The sequence below is a fragment of the Poromitra crassiceps genome (assembly GCF_964638095.1).
Source record: "Poromitra crassiceps genome assembly, chromosome: 2".
NCBI classification, from domain to species: Eukaryota; Metazoa; Chordata; class Actinopteri; order Beryciformes; family Melamphaidae; genus Poromitra; species Poromitra crassiceps.
In genome coordinates, this window is record NC_139624.1 from 40,565,997 (window position 1) to 40,591,417 (window position 25,421).

Here is a 25,421-nt window from a genome sequence, read left to right on the forward strand (position 1 = left end):
TATTAATTATTGAATACCACAGACTTTATGGTGATTTTGGTTTGCTTGGACATGTTACATGTTACCTTTGTAGGCTACACTGGACTAGTTAGATTGACTAGAGTTAAAATGCCTTGCCATGATGGATTCTTATTCAAGTCGACCAGCGATGCATAAAAACCATAAAACACTATCAGTTATTTCCAGCACTCCCCCCAGTGCAGAGCCCAGTGCGCATGTCCAGACTCCTTGAAAACCACATGCGTCTCTCTGCTCTGCTCTCCAGTTCAGTGCCAAGGCAGAGAGATGCGCACACCGAGGACAACGCAACACAGACGGCAATAGCTTTGCCTCCAGACGCCCCCGACCCGTCTGTGAGCAACATGGGTTAAAGGGAATATGGCAAACTTTGAGACACTTTGCATGCCACGGGAAATGCTCTGCGTTGTCTGGAGCGGCCGAATTGAGAGCACAATAACGCTACAGAGACTTGTGTTGGACTCCAATCTAGTCTAGTGTCATTTCTATCCCGGTTCTTTTCCCAAGTCTTCGCTGTGAGAAATGATCACGGAGCTGGTGTGCACCGCCGCGGCTGTGGGTCTCTATCTCAACACGCTGGACGCAGATTTCTGCTACGATGACAGGTAACGTTACGGTTCACCCACCACCCAACACCCGGCCAGCATCACCGACCATCTATCCGCTCCTCCACTGTCATCTCCCCCTGTTTACCTCGGCACGGAAACGGAGGGGGACGGCTCGTTGCGCTCCCCCGCTTCGCTTGTTTGCATGTGCTTTTGTCCGTAGCCTGTAATAAATCACTGCTTATTTGCAGGCTGCAGTCAGACAGAGAGAGAGAGAGAGGGACTGAGGGAGGGAGGGAGAGCGGGAGAGGGAGGATGTGGTGAAATGAAATACTAGCTATTGCTAAAATCACATTAATATTCCTGTAATATGCATCTAATCCTGTAATGTTATGAACTTGTATTCCCCACCGACCCACGTGCTTCTCAGAGCGACATTGGTGGTATCTCGTCATCATAACATTCCTACTCAATGGACCGCGATCATTCAAAGCATCCTTCAAAACTGCAGGCTATTGCATCTTAATTTAATAGTTAACAGTCACACCGCCACATGGTAGAGTAGGCTACACACAATAACAACAAAGGAGGTACAAGTTCAACACGTTGATCGCTCCTCGGTTGTAACAGCAGCCTTGGTCTGATCAGCGCCTAGCTGCATGTAAACACAAGCCTCTTTTAAACTGGGGCAGGTTGCATTTGTCAACACTAGCATGCTTTCATGAGAGGTTGGGAAGAGATTGTGGGGAAAACCTCTGTGCCACCCATACCTGACCTGTGCCTGCAGGGCAGTGATGTGGAGGTGGCCAAACTACAGGCAAACAACATTTACACACCCCAATCAATTAAACTCACAGAAAATCATTAATTTATGCACCCTCCCCCCCAATATCCCACCTTTATGCATACATCAGTTAATACTATTTCACAGCATACCTGCAAACTAGCCACTTTTAGGTACCAGTCACCTTTTTGATCCCAAAAATAGGGCACTTAAGTGAATGCTTTTTTATTGTTTTTGTGTCTGCCCCAGTAGGCTATCTGTCACCTTTTCAGTCATGAGTTTGGAGCTATGCTATTATTTACTACTATGAATTTACATCATCAAGGTCCATTTCAGCCTATAAAGACTAACTAAATTATTCCACAAATAAAAAGCAGGCAGAGATTAAGTGGGTTTAGCCTCTGCCTGCTTGAAGGATTACTGCCCACCATACAAATGTCCAGTCCTTCTTGGTTGAGCTGTACCATGGGCTTAGAAAGAGAAACTAGAGTCAGGTAATTCACCATCACTGGTCCTGAAGAATATGTAGAAGGCTGTCAAAACTAACAAAACTTCTATTAATGTCCTATCGAGATTCGAGAATCAGAATTCTGGATCCTGGCAGTCAAACTGGCGTCATACGTCATAACATTTATGTAGGCTATGCTTTAATAGGATGAGCTGTTGGTCGACAGACAGTGAACAGGTCGCCTCCATTTTGTCCACACTTCAGTCACTGGTTGCTGTCTGGCTAGTATCTCCAAACACCCCTTTAAGGTCAAAGACCCCCGCCTCTACTTTTCAGCACCACTCAGTGACCCCTGTGTATTGTGTGTGAATGAGACAAGGTGTGTGTGTATGTGGAGGGGGTGAGGGCCAAAGAAAGGAGGGAAACAGACTGACGGTGCTAAGAAATGTGCTCTGTACTCCAGTCTTTAATGACATCACACCTCGCCTGTACTACTCGTGTAATGTGTACAACACGTTCTTCATCCATCAGCCTTGTCTGTAAGTCTGACCATGACACAGTGACGTTGTCAAGCGGCCCTCCAGTGACGGATCACCAGAGGCGCTGCCCTCCCCTGGCTTCAAGCCCACGCTCGCACCGTGTCCCCACACTGAAAGTTCCAAGTCCAAAGCGGCCCCCGTGTGTGTATCTATCAAAGTCACAGTGGTAATTTACACTCGCCGGGGAGAGGACAGACACTGGCGTTTTGGCTCAGTGCTCTGAGATGTAGGAGGTTGAATACCAATCAGAGGTTTGACCTTCCCTGCTCGTTCATCAAACCGCGTCCTTACCCTGAGGTCAAGAGTCCCGCGCCCCCTGTCGCTCCCCTGGGGAATTCTTTCTGGATGCGTTTTTCTGTAGCTGGGTCCTGATCTGTATGTTTTTTAACCGCCTTCCAAGCGGAGATGATCTTATCACCTCATAGTAAGATGATTGTTTCTTATCACCATTGGTGGAAAAAGTACTCAAATCCTTTACTTAAAGGAGAACTTCACACAAAAAACAATGCTGATTTATTTTGCACATGATCTCACACATCTTAGTTAAAATTGGCTAAGTGGGTGGCGTCTGTGGGCTCGGTGTGGCGGTGTGGTTCAGTCACGATTGTGATGTCATCAGTGATTATGTCATCATTGATGTCACTTGAGCAAGTCTGTTTGACAGCGGTGTGGTTCAGTCACGACTGTGATGTCATCAGTGATTATGTCATCATTGATGTCACTTGAGCAATTGTGATGTCATCAGTGATGTTACTTCAGTAATTGTGATGTCATCAGTGATGTCACTTGAGCAATTGTGATGTCATCAGTGATGTGGTGGGAGTATAAGTAGGGAGAAGAGGACAAGTGGCGCAACATCTCCAGAGTCTCCACCCTAGGTTCCTAGTAGCCAAAAACTGTAAACAGTTTTGCAGACATTCATTCAGTTTGACAGTTAATGAGAGTTGATCTGAGTTAAGTTGTGGACCAGTGAGGTCACTCTAACTGTCAAACTAAACAAATGTCTGCAAAACAAACTTTTCTTTCATCTGTGAGATCATGTGCAAAATAAATCACCGTTGTTTTTCATTGAAGTTCTCCTTTAAGTACTTAAGTAAAAGTATAGAAACAGTAGTATCAAAAGTAAAAGTACTCATTCTGAAGAACAGAGTGTTAAATTGTAGATGCAGTTAGCATAAACTAGCAACTACAGCCGTCAGGTAAATGTAGTGAAGTACAGTCAAAAATAAAATATTTCCCTCTGGAATAAAGATATAAAGTCTCAGCAAAATTAAATACTCAATTAAAGTGCCAGTGCCTCATAAACTGTACTTGCATAGCACTTGAGTAAATACACTTTCTGACTGCTTGTCACATGCAGCTCTTACTGTACCACCCTTGACTGTGTGATTGTGGCAGATGATGTCTCTGTGTCCAGTGGCTCCGACTTGTGGGATGTTCTTGCGAGTCTCTGCTTTTTCAATCATGTCAAGTGTTTTTCCTGGGCACATCTCAGAGCCTGGCCAACAGCTCCACCGGCCAGAGCTAATCCCAATGAAAAGCCTGTGCGTGTGAAAGCACTGCGTTTTACTGGTGCTGAGCAAGGACGCGCGCCAGACACGACGAGGGCGGAATCATCAAGCTTTATTAGGATGTGATCTGATGGTTTACAGTCAGGCACATCTCTTATTTTTTATTTTTAGAAATCAAAAGGTTACGAGTGGTAAAGAGCTTTGTCATATTTTAAACAGGCTATATACACAGTGCTGTCACTGTGTATCTATCTACATGGGTGTTTAAATTGTGACTGATGTTACTGCCAGCTGAGTGATAGCTTCAGGGCCGTACGTCATATTGGAAAATGTATTCACTGTGATTGTGAACTCTGAACTCTCCCTTGAATACTCATCATGGTGGCTTTTGACAGGTTAACAAATGCCGCTTTGCATGCTGCCAACATTTCAATGATATTGGTTTTTAAACCGCGCCTTTTGACAAATTGACCCCGCCCAGTGATGGATGTCTTAAACGAGAGGTTTTCAGAGGACGCTAAAGGTGCGGCAAGGTCTCTTTACAACAGATACACAGAGGCACGTTGAGGGAGCACCCTGTGATGGAATGCATACTAAGTGGCTTTCAGCATTCAGAGTCGCGTATCCTGAAACATCTGTGACCCCAATCACGTCACAGTCTCCCCGCGCAACTCACACATGCATTACGGTTCCTCAGGGGAAATGCAATGAGAATATCTTCCCTCTTTGTTTCAGAAGAGCAAAACAATTTAATCTGTGGGCGCGGGGCTCGGTTGGCTTGGGTGGAGTTTGGTGCGGTTTGGATGTTGCTGGCTGACGCAGTTCCTTCACAAGCACCATGATATTCTGATCTGTGTATGCTAAACCTCCGTGACGTTTGTAAATGTGTGGCCTCATCCTTGGTCCCAAACAAAGGCTTATATGATTAAACATCCTCCCACAAATAACACAGAGGTGACACAGTACTGGCTCAGCGTAGTGCGCTGCCACAATCAAGGCAGAAGATCACAGAAACAGATTGGTTCCAACATCTGTTACTTCTCCAGCTTGAGGTTGACCAATAAATGCATCAATATGGGATCGTCTTTCAAAGGTGCCAATTAACCATGTATGGATTTTTGATTGAAGTATTAAAGCATTTTCTTAATGTATGATAATGGACCGCACATTGTGTAACCTCTTAGTACTACTCGTGTAGAACTCTTACTCTAAAAATTGTAAATAAAAACAATAATGACCCTGGCCTGCTCAGTTTCCTATGGAGCGCTCCAACAACATAGAACAATGACATGGAATAAATTGAACTCCAAGAAAACCGCTGATTTCTCATTCCCTTCTTTCTGTCAGTATGACTGCCAACTGTTAAGCCCAATTTATGCTTCGTCTGCCGACACTTTTGAAACGGTCGCCGACAGAAATGAGGACTTGAGTCGACACTTTCAAGTGTCTGCGAGCAGTGTCTGCTACCTGGTGAAATGTCTAGTGTCGCTGACTACGTCATAGTATCGCGCAAGTCTGATTGGCTATATAGACGGCATGCGTTTGACTTCCTTGTTTTGGTTTTCACTCGATTGAAATGAATGAACGTGTCTCCGCTATTTTTATCAGCCTGTCCTTGATCTACAGTATGACTTCGTGAAAATCACAAAGAACATTGTGCATTTCCCAGAGAGAGAGGAGGTGAGTTGTGTGTCGTTTATATGCGGCTGCAGTCAAGTACGTTACATCTTGCCTCCGATGTGGTTTCGCTGTGCGTTCCCTCTCTTCTCTTGGCTGTCAGCATTTAATAGCGTTCGAGTGTCACGTGACCGTTAAACAGAAGCGAACGTTCACTGAAGTATAAATGCAACACCATGAGCGACACTTTCTTTTTCGTCTGCGACCATGTGCTGAGCGACACTTTCTTAAGGTCTCATTATGCTTTCCGCATCAGCGAGGAACGCGAGTGTCCGCGCGGAAAAGTGACGTCAAATCAGCAGACACGCCCCTCCGCAAGGCTCCGTGCGGACGGTTTTCGAGCGGCTGTGCGCACGCCGAAATTTGTAACTACGCGGACGCGGACGGGCGGACAAAGTGGAGTTTTCAAGACTCGCGCTCAATTCCGCCTGCAGAAACCCACACAGAGTATACAAGCTCCACACGTTTCCTCGTCGGATTCCGTGTCTCTCATTTCCGTGCGGCCGGCCAAAGCGTCAAGCATAATCCAGGCTTTATAAGTATAAATTAAGCTTTACACATATAAATGTGTCTCTGGCCAGTAAATGGAAGGAAGCGCTGCTAATAAGCAGCCTTGTTGTGTTGGATGGAGTGTATACTGTAACTGTACTTGTAATTGTTTCAGCATAGCCTGGGAAAAACCATCCTGATCATGTGACCTCACATTCTGTTTCGCTCGACACGTATGTATCAGTCTGGACTCTCAGCTGCCGGCATCGATTTCAGTGGGTGGGAGTACTTGCCTTGACAGACAACTCCTTCAGCCAATCAGCGTCGCCGAATCTAATCCAAATCCCCTTGAGGAATGGCGAAAATATCTTTTCCGGCGACTCCACGGGTGCATACTCTTGTTCTTGTTTTAATTGTTGTTATTGAGTCTAATTCTGCAAGTAGCCATTTTCACTTCCCATCCAAGTCCCCCATTCTGTATCTAAAATGCAGGAAGTAACACAGGTGCAAGCAAAACAGTCACCAAATGGATTGGAAGTTTGTAACCCTCATTAATGTTCCTGCTTTTTAGACACAAAATGGCTGAATTGGGTGGGAAGTGAAAACGGCTAATAACTGCACTTGTTACCGCTCATTGGTTCTTATTAGTTTTCTGGCAGCTTCCCTGATTGGCTGATTACATTGTCAACAAAGAGCTGAGGCAGGTCCCTGATTGGCCGATCACATTGTCAACAAAGAGCTGAGGCAGGTCCCTGATTAGCCGATCACATTGTCAACAAAGAGCTGAGGCACGTCCATGATTGTCCACGAGACTCCTTAACATACACAAATAGTGTAGTAGCCGTACTGTACCGCACTGTAGATGCTACCATTATGTATGACTAATGTTCAATAGTATGTTTAATTAGGTATACGCTATTTGCACCTAACAGAATGTTATTGTTTAATTACCGTAAATTTCGGACTATAAGCCGCGGCTTTTCCCCCGTTTTTTGGCCCTGCGGCTTATATAACGGTGCGGCTTATCTATGGATTTTTTCGGAAAAAAAAAAACGGAATTCTCTCTTTTTTAGCACTCTTTCTAACTATAAATCCACTTCTGTTTTAATTTCCTCTCTTGCCCTCTTTTCACCACACCGCGGACACTGTGTGCACTGTAAAAAAAAACACAGGTGGTGTTGTGTTATGTTGTTTTGTTGAAATGTTAATAAATGGGAGCTTCCTCAAACAGCCATCTCTTTCCCGACAATCCCCTCTGTGCATGAACCCTTACATATGGTAATTAAACATTAAAACACAATTAAAAAAAAAAAAAAACATTAAAACACCTGCGGCTTATAGTCCGGTGCGGCTTATATATGTAACAAACAGGCAATTTTGCTGCTGCGGCTTATACTCCGGTGCGGCTTATAGGGCGGAAATTACGGTATGTTAAAGTATGTTCATGCCATTTGCACTATGGGCAGTGAACACGCCACTGTCTTACTGCTTTATTGCTTGTTGCCTCTTGTTTTTTATTTATATATCTTTTATTTTTTACACTATGTTGTAACGGAGCCTACAGCACAAGAATTTCACACGTGATACTTGTACTACGGAGTGACAATAAAAATCTTGACTCTTGAATCTTGAATCTTGAAAATTGGCCGATTACATTGTCAACAAAGAGCTGAGGCAGGTCCCTGATTGGCCGATCACATTGTCAACAAAGAGCTGAGGCAGGTCCCTGATTGGCCGATCACATTGTCAACAAAGAGCTGAGGCAGGTCCCTGATTGGCTGATCACATTGTCAACAAAGAGCTGAGGCAGGTCCCTGATTGGCCGATCACATTGTCAACAAAGAGCTGAGGCAGGTCCCTGATTGGCCCGGCCACATTCTAATTTCTGGAAATCGCTGGGGGCGGCCAAGAGCCCAGACTGATCTGTGAGTTGACGTGATCAGGATGATTTGACCAGGCTAGTATGAGTCACCTAGCGTCAGGTTATCAGTCACCATTCAGATAAGAAAAGCTGTAGTGTAAAACCCAATCCATCTCAGGGGGGGGGGGGGGGGGGGGCATGGGTTTTCCTCACGCTGTTCCATAGTTCTGCCTTGCTGCTGGCTATACTTAGTTTGATTGTAGAAAGACATATGGACTTTTGGCTTGAAAAGTACAGATAGGCTTTATGTTCCCCAAACTCCTCATTTGACACCTAGGTGTGCAGGTTTGGGGGTTATGGAGAGAATCACACATTAGGGAAACCACAGGAGGGTCGCTAATGTTACAGTTGATGGCTTAACAACAATTAGCTGCTACATTTGATACGTGTGCTATTAACAACTTAACTTACAACTTACAACGAGCTGTACTTGATATCGGTGAGTGATGGTTTCTGTTATGACTTGGCACTCCCAAAGCTCATTGTGATGGGTTTCGGGCCCAAAAACGTTGCCAGGAGTCTCTGTGCTCATAGTTGGTAGCAATGATCTAAAACATGTGCCCTAGTTGTGATGATGCTGTTGATGTCGTGCTTGGGGCGAGTAAATATTGAGGGAGGAAGTAGGCTAATGGAGTGAGTAAGCAGTAAGCAACAACGACGAGTCAAGGAAGCTAGTGTCTATGAAGAGGGATGGGATTGTCACAGTTGGCGTTTAGGAAATTAAAACGAGCAATTTGGTACGGTTCACGATAAAGTGTTCATGAGTAATTTGAGATAGCGTTGTGGCAAGAGGTCTTTCAGATTCAGAGGAGAAACAGAAGAGCTCATTGAAATGTGTGGTTTGCTGGTGAAAAGTGAAAAGTGCTTGCGTGGATATTGTCATCTTAAAACACCAGTTTTAAGATTCACGCTGAAAGCTCTATGCCTATGAATTAAGCATTAACATGTGTTTTTCATCCATTGCCCATGAAAAGAGTATCTTGCTATTGATGTCTTTGTGTTTGCAGTCCCTCGCATCCCTACATTTCGGAGTGGGGGGAAGTCCATCATTCACACAATAGGGGGACGAGAAAAGAGAGTCATCTCATCTTGATTACTAGCAGATTGAAGCCTCATAATAAGCACTTTGTGGTCAACTTAGAGGAACTGTCAGCAAACTCTACAGATGTTCTGGGTTTGAAACTGTTGTAAAACCACAAATGAGGGCTTGAGTTTATTGAATGGTGTAAATTAAAATAAATTGAATTTCTCATCAGATTTATAATAGTGTCTGATTCAGTATATCCAGGAAGACAGGGCAGTAGTTGTGTTGAAGAAGACGGAGGATGAAATAGTACAGCTTGAAATCCTCTTTTGTACTCCAGCTTTCAGAAGCCTTCAAAAACAGCTCAAGTAGTGCATTGGTTCCCAAACTCTGGGCCGCGGACCGCTCCTCCTGGTGGTGCGCCAGAGCATTGCATTTTTATTTATTTATTTAGTTATTTATTTATATTTTACAGACAACAGCTTTTACATATACACATGAACCCTGAGGAGTAGACTTTGGCAGATTTTCGGAAATATCGCAATATCTGGGAAATATCACGATTTTGAAAATAATTTCAGAGGCTGTAGCGGGCTCAGTTTTAAAGCCAGCGTTTCTGTTAGCATATGAAACTATAAGGCATAAGGCATTGATTTGTACTGTACCATGTCATGCTAGCTTGTCAGGAAGGTAGCTAAAAGCAAAAAGCAAGCCTGGGAAAAAACATTTTCAAAAGAGGTCCTTTTTTTCACAGCTTAATGTTGGCAGGTGTGTGTGTGTTCCTTTTTAATCAGTAGCCTTATGTTGTTATTTAGCCTTTCTGATACTATTGCACAGTTAAATCATCAGATTTTATTTTATCTGAAAAAAATGGCTGGTATCCGCAGTGGAAGTGGTCCTGTAATGGTAAAATGTCTAAATGCTTTGTAATTTTGCTCTCACAGTCCCTGTGAAATTTTGTTCGGTACATAGTGGTACTTTGTCTGAAAAGTTTAGGAACCCCTGAAGTAGTGAATTGAGCAAACGCAAGACGTCCTTTTTTATCTGCAATATTTTATGAACGGTATATCTACATAATGAATAAAATCCTCATAGTGTAGGGTTCAAAGATTTATTTGCCAACTTGAGTTCCGAAACTTTTCAAAAGTGCTCAAGACTCTAGGTTTCTATTGTTTATCTCCCTGCTGTTTGATATGTTCAATAATTCAGTGGGTGAAGCTTGATTTGACTTTGGGCCTTAGAAATAGATCTTGAACTTTTCGTGTTCCAGGAGGACAGTTAACAATTTATTGAAACAGAACACTGAAATAAATCCACTTCTAAAAGCTTTGGCGAATTGTTCAATTCTCTGTTTAGGGTTCTCATACTAGCCTATGGAAGCCCATAGCTGACTATATTCAAATGATAATGTAAACTTGAAAATGGTAATGTAATTCCTCTATAACATTATCATTTTCAACACATGTGTGTGTTATTTCAGTCAAAATTAAAATGAAAATGGAATAATCCAATTTTCATTTTCATTTTCATATACCGTAAATTCCGGACTATAAGACGCACCGGTCTATAAGCCGCGGGACCAAAATTGACTATTTTTTTCTTCTATAAGCCGCACCGGACTATAAGCCGCGGGTGTTTTGATGTTTAATTACCATATGAAAGGGTTCGTGCACAGAGAGGAATGTCGGGAAAGAGATCGCTGTTTGGGGAAGCTCCCATTTATTAACATTTCAACAAAACAAAACAAAAGTCAGGTCACTAATCCCCAGACAAAATCACACAACAATAGGCTACCGTATATGTGCAGCAAACCTGTAACCAGAGAAGTCAAGTCACTAATCCTCGTCTTCCTCTTCTTCCTGCGTACTGAAACCACCAAAGTCCTCATCTTCAGTGTCGGAAACGAACAGGTTCAGGGTGGCTTCGTCAACCACTCTCCTCTCTCCTTCAGGTGCCATGGCACGAGTCCGATACCTCACGAGTCCGACACCTCACGAGTCCGAAAAAAGAGGCTAACTTCCCCCAGACCCTAACCCAAAACCTAACCTCTCCCACCCCCACGCCTAAACCTAACATCCCCCAGACCCTAACCCAAAACCTAACCTCTCCCACCCCCACGCCTAAACCTAACCTCCCCCAGACCCTAACCCAAAACCATGAGGTGTCGGACTCGTGAGGTATCGGACTCGTGAGGTATCGGACTAGGGGGCAGTCCCCGTGGCGTCATCCTCTTCATCCCGCAGCAGTCCAGCGTTTTGGAACCCGTTGGTAATTGTGGATGTTTTCACACTCCTATAATATTCCGTGATCTTCCTTTGTGTGAATTCGCCGAAGTTTGTGATTTTCTCCTGATAGTTGGGAGGGAGTTGTTCAGTAGTTCTCCCCCGGACGGACAGTCCCTTTTGCCCAGGTTACGCGCGGCTGCTCTGTTTGATCGGCGGCTGCTCTCTTTTAATGCGAGATTGACTGCTTTCAACTTGAAAGCTGCCTCGTGTGAATTTCTGCGTACCTTCCCCATGGTAAGTGAGAGTGTTGCTTCTACTGCTCGTCTTGTTGTGAATATTCCTTGATCTTCCTTTGTGTGAATTCGCCGAAGTTTGTGATTTTCTCCTGGTAGTCGGCGGAGGGAGTTGTTGCCCGAGTGGCCGTTTGCTTACCGTAATTACCATATGTAAGTGGTCACGCACAGAGGGGATTGTCGGGAAGAGATGGCTGTTTGAGGAAGCTCCCATTTACCGTATTACAACATTTCAACAAAACAACATAACACAACACCACCGTTGTTTATTTTTACAGTGCACACAGTGTCCGCGGTGTGGTGAAAAGAGGGCAAGAGAGGAAATTAAAACAGAAGTGGATTTATAGTTAGAAAGAGTGCTAAAAAAGAGAGATTTTATTTGTATTTTTTTTTTTTTTCTGAAAAAATCCATAGATAAGACGCACCGTTATATAAGCCGCAGGGGCCAAAAAACGGGAAAAAAGCCGCGGCTTATAGTCCGGAATTTACGGTACTTGTAAGGGCTTTCTATGACTATATAAGAATTAAAATGACAAGCTGTTTGACATTTAATTTTCAAAGTCCATAGCCCGCTCTACAATGGACTATATTCAAATGGTAATTTAAATTTGGTAATGAAAATGCAATCCGAAAAATGCAGCCTAATGCTCCATCTCTGCAAGCATTATTTAAGTCACAATTCAAATTAAAATGCATTTTTGTAGAAAATGTCAAATGATAATTTAAATGGTATTTGACATTTCATTTTAATTTAGTCATACTGCTTTTCAATGGACTATATCAAACTTGTAATTTAAATGTGGAAATGTAAATGCAATCCAAAAAATCCAGCCTAATTTTCCATCCCTGCAAGCATTATTTAAGTCACAATTTAAATGAAAATGCATTTGTATTTGACATTACATGTTTGACATTCGACATTACATTATCAAAGACTGCCCATAGCTGACTCAATTCAAATGATAATTTAAACTTGAAAATGGTAATGTAATTCCTCAATAACATTATCATTTTCAACACATGTGTGTGTTATTTCAGTAAAAATTAAAATGAAAATGGAATAATCCAATTTTCATTTTCATTTTCATATACTAGTAAGGGCTTTCTATGACTATATAAGAATTAAAATGACAAGCTGTTTGACATTTAATTTTCAAAGTCCATAGCCCGCTCTACAATGGACTACGGTATATTCAAATGGTAATTTAAATGTGGAAATGTAAATGCAATCCACAAAATCCAGCCTAATTTTCCATCCCTGCAAGCATTATTTCAGTCACAATTTAAATGAAAATGCATTTGTATTTGACATTACATGTTTGACATTCGACATTACATTATCAAAGACTGAACATGCTTTGCAATGTACTCTATTCAAATGAAAGACAGCAAAACAGCGCCTCCCGTGTATTGCAGGTTCACTTCGTGCGTTATCTGTGACAAAAGTCAATTTGAAAATGCAATGTCAGGCCCGCTCGTCAAGGCGGGTCTGAAAATTGGGAGGATGTCACCCATTGGCTACTTTCAGGCTGCCCCAGTTGACCGCGGAAGTAAACAGACCCACTTCTGGTCTGTCGCCTTCAACCACCGCAGTCAGGCATGTAGGAAGGAAGACGCGAGGCGGATTGTTTGCTATGGTTACCATGGTAACGTTACCCTCTGTATGGCTAATGCTAACGTTACGTTAGTGAGTGAGTAATATAGGACGTAAATATCTACAACCACAGGCTGTCAACGGAATAACTGGAGAAATTAAACCATGCCAGACATAAACGGCAAGAAGTGGCTGTGATGTGGATTAACGCTAATGACGAAATGGACGAGATGACGAAATGGTGAGTGTACGTTAGCATGTTGCTTGCTGCTACTTGCAAACGAATTTGATCATCTAGAGCAACCTAACGGTAATGTTTGCAATATAAAGCAGCGTCAAGCATAGTGCTATAAATTATACTACTTATGCTAGTTGAGTGTCAATTCATAGTAAGGTGAATGTGCCAACATTACTTCTCTACTAATGTTATTTAATAATTCACATGGGGGAGTCATTAGATTAGATGTAGCTACGCTACTAGTCTGTATGTAGGCTACCTCTAAAACTGAAGATGAGCTTCAGTTACATGAAGTGAGTTTATAACCAACCAAGCAGCTTCCCATGGTATAGCTAATCACTTTCCTCCAGTCTGCATGTGGCGTGACTGGTGGTTGGTCATCCTATGGCTGTACTATGAGTATAATAACTGCTGGGCTCGCATGTAAATAAATATGAATAAATAAATACATACATATATACACACACACACTGTGAATAATTACATATCTAAACTAAACATTTCATTTTGCTGCTATAGGCTATGCCAAGTGCAACATTTTTCTGACCATTAAAATGATCTCATATCTCTTCCTGTCCTTTGTGTGTGTTCCAACATCTACAGGTGGCCATTAAGTTTGATGGGAACATGAACGTCACCTGGGTTTATCGGACGCTACATTTTCATGTTGATGCCACAAGAGCCACACACTGAACAAGCAGCTCTTCGACATGCTGACTGGTGGTTCTCGTCAGGAGGATATGAAGCAAACACATGTGCATTTTGTGAAAGTTCACATGCAAAACAAAACCCTGCCATTACAGCGATATGAAGCAAACACATGTGCATTTTGTGCAAGTTCACATACAAAACCAAACCCTGCCATTACAGCGAACCACGTGAGACCTGCCAACAGCAAATCCTGTACCATCTGTATAGGCCTGATTTACTGTACGTCTCATTGTTTGTGATGTATCTATGTTATGAATTACTAATTTTGACAAGGTAAAATAAAACATTTTTAACGTAACTGCACTGGCTGCATGAAAACTTTTGTCTTGATCAGAGTTTGTCTGTTACAAATATCAACATTGCTGTATTAATCTTATCTATAATAAATCCGTAAAATCAGTGACACCAGGCATACTTCAACATTCATTGTTTATTTACATGAAGTGAAATATATCCCTGTAATGAGTATGACCCAGCACCTGCCAGTAGTATGTATGCATGCTGTTCTTGCTCTAGTACTTAACAGGGTAAGGGAAAGCAGTGAGAGGTAAAACGTGTGTATATATAAATATATATATATAAAAACAGCAACTGTGCAAATAGTGCTGAACATCGTAAAACTAAACGGGTAGAGGTATTTTAAAAATAACATGACAAAACCTCAAAATAACTTACTTGATAACCAACTAATCTAACTATCTAACCTCAAAATAACCAACTCAAACTGACATGATAATTAATGGATGAAGTTGATTGAAGCAGCTGCACATGGTAAGGCTATATTGCGTTGGAATATGCGGGCAATGGGCCAATGGCTTCAAGTGATGTGATGTGATAGCCAGTAAATTATGAGGCGGTGTTACGGCCTGGGCCAAAGCCTGGGTTTGGTGTGACTTTCAGTTTCTTTCCTCACTCCATCCTTGTCCCAGACACGCCCCTCTCCTGCCGATTCCCTCTGCTGCAATGGTTAAGCCCTCACCTGGAGCTGGTTCAACAATCAACTCCAATTGGCTGTCGTCACTGCTGATTGGCTGCTTCAGATGTACCAGGCCTACATAAGCACCAGTGTTTCAAGATGGCACTGGGGATCAGTGTTGGCGGAGTGCTCTGCGTGCTAGCACTGGTCCTCCATGTCCACCCTCCTTTTGGCATTTTGCCCTTGTGTAGGCTTCACAGAAAAACAATGCTGACTAATAATTCTGCACATGATCTTGCACATATCTGAAAACTATGTTTTTGCAGACATTCATCTAGTTTGACAGTAAATGAGTTGATTTAGTTGTTGAGTAGACATCACTGGTCCACAACTTAACTCTAATCAACTCAATAGATGTCAAACTACATGACTGCAAAACGGTATACAGTTTTCAGATTTCTGTGAGAGATCATGTGAAAAATAAAAATCAGTATAAGCCCTTTTCACAGCTGCCATTTTGTGTCTAAAAGGCAGGGGATACACAGGTGCAACCAACTCACTAATTAGGGCCCCAGCACTGGAACACCTAAATGGATTGGAAGTTGGAAACCCTAACGTTTGGTGCACCTGTGTTACTTCATAGCTTTTAGACACAAAATGGTGGCTGTGAAAAGGGTCTATTTTAAGTAATGTAATGTCAGTCCACTCCAGTCCAGGCGGGCGGTTCCAAAAACTCGAAGAAGGCAAGGCGGGCGTTCACTTAGGACGATGTCACTCATTGACGACTGTCTCATCCAGCTCAGCATTGCTCATGTTGGCATACAAGTCAGATATTCTGTATGTAAGGAAGGAAAACATGATATAATCACATAACTAAGCCCTGTAACAAAACATAACACAAAAAATCACTACTAGTGGATATAAAAACACTTTTAAAACGATATAGGCCCTATTTAGGCTATTGTTATCATTGCAGTCATATGTCGGACGCCCAAAGACGGTGACAGCTCACTAAAGCCGTTTTCCCACATGCGCTTTGTACCGCTAAATGACCGGAACGTGGTCTAATGCCTGCATGTGAGAAAGTCGTCGTGCCGGTATAAGCGCGACCCCGTCATCGCCGACATTTCACCAGTTTCGAGCCAGTCAGAAGAGCGGTATGCTCTTAAAGGCCTAAACATGGTCGTCCGTCAGAGCCTCGCCCCGCCCTCCCCGTAGGACGGCGGGTGGAGCGCCGTCCTACGGGGAGGGGGCCCCGTCGGCTGACGGGGGCTGCTCGAAAATGTGACTTCACGGCGACGATACGTGCGTGACGTCAGCTGCAGGAGAGTTGTGATTGGCCGTTGCCCTGGCTCATCGTCGTAAAGTCGCATTTCAAAGCATGATGTTAGATTATAACGAACTAGTTGTGTGGCTTAGCCTTCCCAAATGTTGAGGGTCGTTTTTTAGAATTTAATACATAGAATTGGGAACGTTACATTCAATTTCATTCAGACTGCCTGGCACACAATCTCCGCCATTTTCACACGGAGCTTCCACAGGAGGGAGGGAGGGAGGGCGTAGTGGCGTCCGAGCATGTAGGGCTAGCTGGCGCCGGCAGACGGCGAGACGGCTCCAATTCGAGACGGACGACCATGTTTAGGCCTTAAGGGGACGCAAGTGGAAACGGGTCCAGTCATTTTCCGCGACAGCAATCATGGGCGAGGTGTAGCCTACACACGTTGCTTAATGTTCCAGCGGGCATAATCTAATCATTCTTCGCGCACATTAAAGCAAACTGGCGAAATGATCTTGTGATAGCCTAATAAGAGCAGTATGTCAGCTTGCTGATTTCCGAAGGCAACCCCGGACACATCAAACGAAGCCAGTCTGTAAAAAGTGCTTCAACGCGACGCAGGTGAACGGATAAACATCGAACCAGCAACTATTTCTCTCAGACACGGATCCCAACTTCTTCAAAGTGCATCATCTAATCATTCGCGCACATCAAAGCAAACTACTTCCACATTTCGCTTCGTGCATTTGCTTTCTCTACATACATACAAGCGTTGGGCAGCTTGCCTTGCAAGCCTCTGCCATTCTCGCTGTGTCTGTCCTGTGTCAGGCTGCTGCGAAGTAAGGAGGACTGAGTGAAGGACTGGCCTCTCTCAGAGGGGAGGGGGGAAATCGGCTGTGTTTATTACGCTGGCTTGACGCTGCTCTTGTCAAACGAGTGTGATTTATTGTGTGGCAAGTTTTGCCGACCCCCCAAATAAGCTCCCCCCTCCCCCCGCCCCCCAACATACCGGCTATTTGACGACTAGATTCCCACATGCGCGCGCTAAGGTGTTAAGGGAAATTCAGGGAAATGTCCGATATTAGGCTCTTTCATACACAGATCGCGCAAAAATTGCCGTTTAGGAGTCCCGTAAAGCGAGCCGCCTCGCCACAGAAATTGCTTTCACACGAGCCAAGCAGCACGGCCACATTACCGTGCTGCTCTGTACTTTCAGGTGAAATCCCCTGCTCCCGCATTGAAAGAGAGGGAATTAATTCGACAAGACTTCCCTCCTAGTCCGCTGAGTGCACTCGCATGGTGGGCGGGCAGATCGATATGGTGTCCTACTAAAATTGGAACGATACACGACCGCTCGCATATCAAACAGCTGCAGTCTGCATAACGTTCGTCGGGGGAATAGTATAGGCTATAAATGCACATGACTACTTAACGTTAACTAATGTCAACATCGTTTGAGCATAAAGCCTAACCGCACGGAGCATTCCTCCTGGCGTCCCTGCAGTCATGATTGTATAGGCTACTTTTTTTACTTTCACTCGTGCACTTTCTTGATCACATGAGGTGATTTCCCCTGTCATTTTTTTTATGAATGAGCTGACCATTCGCACCTTTTCCGGCTCGCTGCGACGACCTTTCAAGTGGAGGCGGGTTGCCCGCCAATACGGCGATGTTACAACCTTTGGTGCCGGGACAAAAGGCGTACAAGAATTACCCACCAACGCGCATTCATGCCTTTCACATCGGAGCCGTGATTCCTATTTTACGTGCATTTTTCGGCTTTCAAGGCCGGTGTGAAAGACCCTATTGACTTACAGGTAATTTTCCGGTACGCATGTGGGAAAACGGCTTAACAGAAATGTTGTTTAACAGATGAAGATCAACATGCTTACCTCAGTCCTTCTTCCTGCATCCTTCGATAGATGGTCCTCTGACACACGCCAAAAAGATTTGCTATGTCTTTGACTTTTATACCTGATGGGGAAAATTTAATCACAAGCATATATTTAGACAATCAATAGTTAATCAATATACTAATATAACTGCATTTCAGATAATACACAATTTTCATTTGATGCTCATAGTTCATTTCAACTTTCTCCTACTGCTCCCCGTACAGGCAACAGAGTAGATAGAGCTGCAGAAGATCAGAATGTACGACATAACAAGTGTAATCTGATCCGTGCCCCCTGTATAGGTACGTTGGAGATGTGTTGTTGACTCTATTCAGTATTAAAGCCTAGTGACATGCACACCTTTGGCTAAATATTTCTACAACAATACCTGTGGTGAGGTATGCTTCGATGACGTCCATCGGGATGTAAATAGATGGCCTTCCGCGGACACGGGGTTCGTCGGAAAGTTCGTCCAGCACCTGTCGTAGGTTGGCGAAGACCCCCTCCTCGACCTCATGAATAGCCGAGTATTCAGCCAAACGATCATTTAAGAGCTCTGCTCTGTCATTTGCCTCTGAAAATGTGATGATGTTGCTCTGTAGCCTGTCGGCTAAAGAGTTCAGCTCCCCTATCAGCCAAGCCACTGTGCGCACACACACGCGCGCACACACGCGCGCACACACACACACACACACACACACACACACACACACACACACACACAGTTAGTGACGTCAGCTTACTATCGATACATACCATGTTTGTCCTCTTGTCCTATACGAGGTTTAATGAGTCAGTGATCACCCATGACTAGATTTTATGGCACAAATATTCATCGCTTCTACGTTAGTCGGCAGACCACACAGCTGCATGCTATATAAATTTGATTGATTGATTGATTTATTGGCTGGCTACAATGGTTATTATTGTATCATTATTACAAACATGCCCGGGGTAACGTGAGAACAACTAGCTAGCGTGGTTCGGCCTGGCTAGCCGTGGTTAGCAGTATTAGTTAGCAGTGACTTCGGGTGATTATGCTACGCACTTCACCCGGTCGGATCGGCCGACCGTCTATCTGAAAGGAGCCAGTTCGATGCGCACCACCCGCCAAGCGGCCCCGGAGGGCAACACGACGGGCGGACGCGCTACCGACCCATCACTGGGCAGGGGCAGCCAACACAGAGCCGAGCGAGCCCTCGTCTGAGGGATTTCCATTAGCAGTGACGTTAGCTTAGCTATCGATAGTAGCATTAGCATGGGCCGAACGACTGTGCGGCCAATGGACATAAGGTGTTGCTTATTTAAGAAAGTAATAAAATAGTGTGAGAGGTGTTGGTGAGATGATCCCGGCGTATATTTACCAGCCATTTTCTTCTTCTTTCTCAGCCGTTGACTCGCTAGCTCCGTGATCTGTCCATGGATGTAAACAGGGACACGCCAGGGGTTGAAGGCGACAGACCAGAAGTGGGTCTGTTTACTTCCGCGGTCAACTGGGGCAGCCTGAAAGTAGCCAATGGGTGACATCCTCCCAATTTTCAGACCCGCCTTGACGAGCGGGCCTGACATTGCATTTTCAAATTGACTTTTGTCACAGATAACGCACGAAGTGAACCTGCAATACACGGGAGGCGCTGTTTTGCTGTCTTTCATTTGAATAGAGTACATTGCAAAGCATGTTCAGTCTTTGATAATGTAATGTCGAATGTCAAACATGTAATGTCAAATACAAATGCATTTTCATTTAAATTGTGACTGAAATAATGCTTGCAGGGATGGAAAATTAGGCTGGATTTTGTGGATTGCATTTACATTTCCACATTTAAATTACCATTTGAATATAGTCCATTGTAGAGCGGGCTATGGACTTTGAAAATTAAATGTCAAACAGCTTGTCATTTTAATTCTTATATAGTCATAGAAAGCCCTTACAAGTATATGAAAATGAAAATGAAAATTGGATTATTCCATTTTCATTTTAATTTTTACTGAAATAACACACACATGTGTTGAAAATGATAATGTTATTGAGGAATTACATTACCATTTTCAAGTTTAAATTATCATTTGAATTGAGTCAGCTATGGGCAGTCTTTGATAATGTAATGTCGAATGTCAAACATGTAATGTCAAATACAAATGCATTTTCATTTAAATTGTGACTTAAATAATGCTTGCAGGGATGGAAAATTAGGCTGGATTTTTTGGATTGCATTTACATTTCCACATTTAAATTACAAGTTTGATATAGTCCATTGAAAAGCAGTATGACTAAATTAAAATGAAATGTCAAATACTATTTAAATTATCATTTGACATTTTCTACAAAAATGCATTTTAATTTGAATTGTGACTTAAATAATGCTTGCAGAGATGGAAAATTAGGCTGCATTTTTCGGATTGCATTTTCATTACCAAATTTAAATTACCATTTGAATATAGTCCATTGTAGAGCGGGCTATGGACTTTGAAAATTAAATGTCAAACAGCTTGTCATTTTAATTCTTATATAGTCATAGAAAGCCCTTACAAGTATATGAAAATGAAAATGAAAATTGGATTATTCCATTTTCATTTTAATTTTGACTGAAATAACACACACATGTGTTGAAAATGATAATGTTATAGAGAAATTACATTACCATTTTCAAGTTTACATTATCATTTGAATATAGTCAGCTATGGGCTTCCATACTAGCCTGCTAGATGCAGTGATGCCTGGTAAATATTCACAGCACCCTTGATTCCAGGGATGTTTTTCCTAGATGCACATAGGGATGTTAGATTGTCCCTATTTGCATATCCTCTAGACTCTAGAAGCTGTGCCCTATAAAAAATAATCTCTAGAATCTAGAGATAATTTTTATAACGTCTTATGATATTAAATTAGTTAAAATCGCCTTAAATATCGCTGTAGAAAAGCCAATTGGCGATCACTCCCTTCAATCATCAATTTACGATTTGATGGCAAACCGGCTCATCCCTAGATGCACATGGGCATGAGAAGGGCCTGTTTATTTTTAGGTTGTCCCTGCGTGTCCCGCTGAGGGCCAGTGATGCACTAGGATGGTTTAGGCCACTGCTAACCCTTGGATGGCCTTCTGCTTCATGAGGCATGACCAACCCGCCCGCATGCCAAGACGCGACCGCCAAACCTCAGTCCCACGACCCTCCCTGTATACTGTCCACACTCCAGATGCAGATGCCAAAACACTGGTAACCATGGACAACTGGGCTTCCAAATTGGCCAGCGCCCTGCAAGATTCACATCCCCAAACCATACATTTATCATGTATGGATGGGTGAACTCCTCAGAACTGCAGAAAAAGTGGCGAAAAGCTCCTTTTACAAGCTTTTTATCTGGCATGTGTGTTCTTCATGCTCTTCCCTAATAGAGACCATTCATAACTGTAGGGGTTGAATTACGTGGACGTCGTGGAGTACTAAAACTCTCTCTGTAAGCAAAGCTCCCTATTCTGGTATTACATTACACTTAGAAGCTGGCATCCACTTCCCCTCTTTAAACTACAAGGTGGACTTCTTCAAAAAAACAACTCACAGCAGTCAGGGCGTAATATAAAACCAGAAACGATCCGGGGATCACGTGAATCCCTTGCAGTTCCACTTTCTACCTTTTGTAATCAATAGTCTTTGCATGCGTATTATCTTTCAGTGACTGTAGAGTTTTTCACCCGGGCTTTCCCAGAACAGCTGTCCGAACAGAAAATCAAACACGTTTTTTTTTTTGCGACACTTGACAAACACTCATATTACTCCACAGCCAGTGTCAGGTCTGATGGAGAAGAGCTTTGTAAAGCATGTGCTGACTGAACGGATAGTGAGACCTTGCTCCAGCGAACCCTATAGGCGGCCTGTTTGTGCTTGTGTAGGTTTGCGTGTGCGTCGACAGCATTGGGCCTTTGGCTGGTGATGTTGAAGCTGTCATTAGTTGACAGGGCGGATGGCCCCTGCGGTTCTTATGATCTGTGAGCTGTGCATTGGGGTTTGAGAGGCGGTTGGAGGTTGTGGGTGGTGGTGGGCTGAGAGGGTTTGAGCTCGGATGGGGAACGGCTGGCGTGAGTCATGCTGTGCGGAGAACTTAATGTGCCAACGCTTGCACATTCACAGTTGTACGAAATGAAGACCTTCAATGCAAACGCAGCCTTAGGTGAAAGAGTAGGTGGTGTTATGTAACTTTGGACAGGGACCTAATTAAAGTATATAATATATGATGGCTGTTTGAGATGTGCTGCACCGACATCTTAAGCCTCCCACTGTTATAACTTATGGTCACCTGACCTGAAGCAATCACTTTTCCTCCATAGCCTCATGCATTTAGCTGAGTCACAGGAATTTTGTCCCGAGGATAAAGTGAGAAATAAATAGTTTGTATTTCTTTGACAAATGCCGATAATATGATGAAATAAGAAATCACTGGACCATGCAAGCTGCAATGCAACTCCCATTCCTCTCAGGATGGGATACGCTTTAATTATAATTGTAGCGCTTAGTGCCAAGTGCTTCACAAAACCAATCGAGAGCTTCATTATTTGTGCAACCTTGGCACTGACACCTAGCTGTGCTCTCTCCATCTCCACGCATGGCGAGTCCAACTTGCCCTTGTAAAAATATACTAATATACATAAGGCTCCGTGGGTCAGGAGCGGGCCAAATGCAGAGTGGCCCGTGTGTGGGGAAAATGGGTTTGTGCTTCTCACCCCATAAAAACATGAGAGAGTTGGTGTGAGGGCTTGAGGGAGATCAGATGACGCCTGCTACCTTTACTCAAGGGTGGAGGAGATATAGTGGTAGGTCTTGAGATGCAGCAGGAGGGAAGGAGTCACTGAAGTGTGCTACAGTGGGTATTATGTATTTATGGGCCCTTTATGTCTTTGCAGCAGGATATCACAGACTTTCAAAAGGAAGTTGCCTGAAACAGGACCTATAGGCCCATTTCGCAGCAACCATTTTGAGGTGGTAAAGCAGGTGTAACCAATACTATTAATGGTTGTTCCATTCCATTTAGGTGGTCCAGTGCCAGGGCCCTCATTAATCCTATATTGGTTACATTACACCTGCTTTACTTCCTGCTTTTACCACATCAAAACAAGGGCCTATAGTGGGAGGCCATCATTATTGTGTAGTGACAGATTCTTGTTGAGTTTACTTCATCTCTCAATTGACAGTCTCAGTTTATGACCACAGACATGGCTGTGATAATGGCTGCTGTCTTCATTGATAAAAGTACAACATTTTTCACATACAACCTGATTTCTCCGTCATATATACATTTCTCTCAGCTCTTATTGGATTTATAAATGGCTTGAAGCAATATGTTCATATTTCATTCCCATCCAGATGATTTACTCTGTGGAAGGGCATAGCCTTTCTCCTCTTCCTGCTTCCTCTCGATAAGCTTCTAAAAGCGGAGAAGCAGCCAGCTGTCACAGTGCACCAGATAGCACCGATAGAGGAAGTGTGGAAGTACAGCTGCGTTGTTTACAGATTGACTCGTCGTGACACAATGGATGGCTATTTGGAGGAGCAATGACAGAACTTGCTTTATGGAGCGAGAGGATGGTGATTATGATGGTGATTATGATAGCTCAACATCAAAAGGATTGGCCATTAGTGATTGATGATGTTTTGTTGGAAGTGAAGGGATCTGCTCTTCTCCACTGTGTTGGCATGCACTATGTGTGTCTCTGCTGCTGCACTGCACCGTCACATCTACAGTTCTGGATTTTGCGCGAGATTATTTTCTGCCCAGACGAAAAAACCAATTCACTGGGCTTTGGCTTGGTTGGAAGGTCATTATCTTGTGTTTACAACCCTAAAGCCCATCATCCTTCACACAAATTGGCCTCTTTAATTATCTAGGCAGGGTCCGGAAACATTTAAGCCAATTCCCCCCCCTCATTTTGATGCACTGCCCTTTTAAGCATTGTTCAATACTCCACTCATCCATCTCACACAGCATAATTGACCTCATTATTTCTACACAGCCAGTGTGGTGATGGTTTCACAGGTACCCAGAGCCTGCTGCAGATAAGACCAGTGTGGAGATGGTTTCACAGGTACCCAGAGCCTGCTGGAGATAAGACCAGTGTGGAGATGGTTTCACAGGTACCCAAAGCCTGCTGGAGATAAGACCAGTGTGGAGATGGTTTCACAGGTACCCAGAGCCTGCTGCAGATAAGACCAGTGTGGAGATGGTTTCACAGGTACCCAGCGCCTGCTGGAGATAAGACCAGTGTGGAGATGGTTTCACAGGTACCCAGAGCCTGCTGGAGATAAGACCAGTGTGGAGATGGTTTCACAGGTACCCAGCGCCTGCTGGAGATAAGACCAGTGTGGAGATGGTTTCACAGGTACCCAGAGCCTGCTGGAGATGAGGCCAGTGTGGAGATGGTTTCACAGGTACCCAGAGCCTGCTGGAGATAAGACCAGTGTGGAGATGGTTTCACAGGTACCCAGAGCCTGCTGGAGATAAGACCAGTGTGGAGATGGTTTCACAGGTACCCAGAGCCTGCTGGAGATGAGGCCAGTGTGGAGATGGTTTCACAGGTACCCAGAGCCTGCTGCAGATAAGACCAGTGTGGAGATGGTTTCACAGGTACCCAGAGCCTGCTGCAGATAAGACCAGTGTGGAGATGGTTTCACAGGTACCCAGCGCCTGCTGGAGATAAGACCAGTGTGGAGATGGTTTCACAGGTACCCAGAGCCTGCTGGAGATAAGACCAGTGTGGAGATGGTTTCACAGGTACCCAGAGCCTGCTGGAGATGAGGCCAGTGTGGAGATGGTTTCACAGGTACCCAAAGCCTGCTGGAGATAAGGCCAGTGTGGAGATGGTTTCACAGGTACCCAGAGCCTGCTGGAGATAAGGCCAGTGTGGAGATGGTTTCACAGGTACCCAGATCCTGCTGGAGATAAGGCCAGTGTGGAGATGGTTTCACAGGTACCCAGAGCCTGCTGGAGATGAGGCCAGTGTGCTGATGGTTTCACAGGTACCCAGAGCCTGCTGGAGATAAGGCCACTCGCTGCTTAAACAAACATGGCAGTGGTGACTGCGAGCGAGCCACTGTGGAACATAGCTGTGATAAATGGAGGGAATCTGCATTTGATAATGGCTATTTTCCCGCCTCCGCCGGTCAGAGATAAACCAGCCAGCGTATTTATCTTTCTGCAGAAAGTCATTTGTTTCACACCCGTCATTTTGATATTCATGGATCAATGGCTATGGGAAAGGCTATATGCTTATAGTGTTTTCATGATGGGTTATGACAACAGTGATTTATTTTTTATGTATCTTTGGC

The 25,421-nt window shown here is 43.8% G+C and overlaps 1 protein-coding gene across 1 annotated transcript in view; it reads left to right on the top strand.

Annotated features, from left to right (window-relative positions):
- Positions 1 to 540: 540 nt before the first annotated feature.
- Positions 541 to 25,421, top strand: part of tmtc2a (transmembrane O-mannosyltransferase targeting cadherins 2a) — a gene marked incomplete at its 5' end in the record, with an annotated part of 95,842 nt that continues 70,961 nt past the window's right edge. Inside the window, one exon of the mRNA XM_083658718.1 lies at positions 541 to 623. Coding sequence (XP_083514844.1) covers positions 541 to 623 — 83 coding nt within the window. The remainder of the gene's footprint in view (positions 624 to 25,421) is intronic.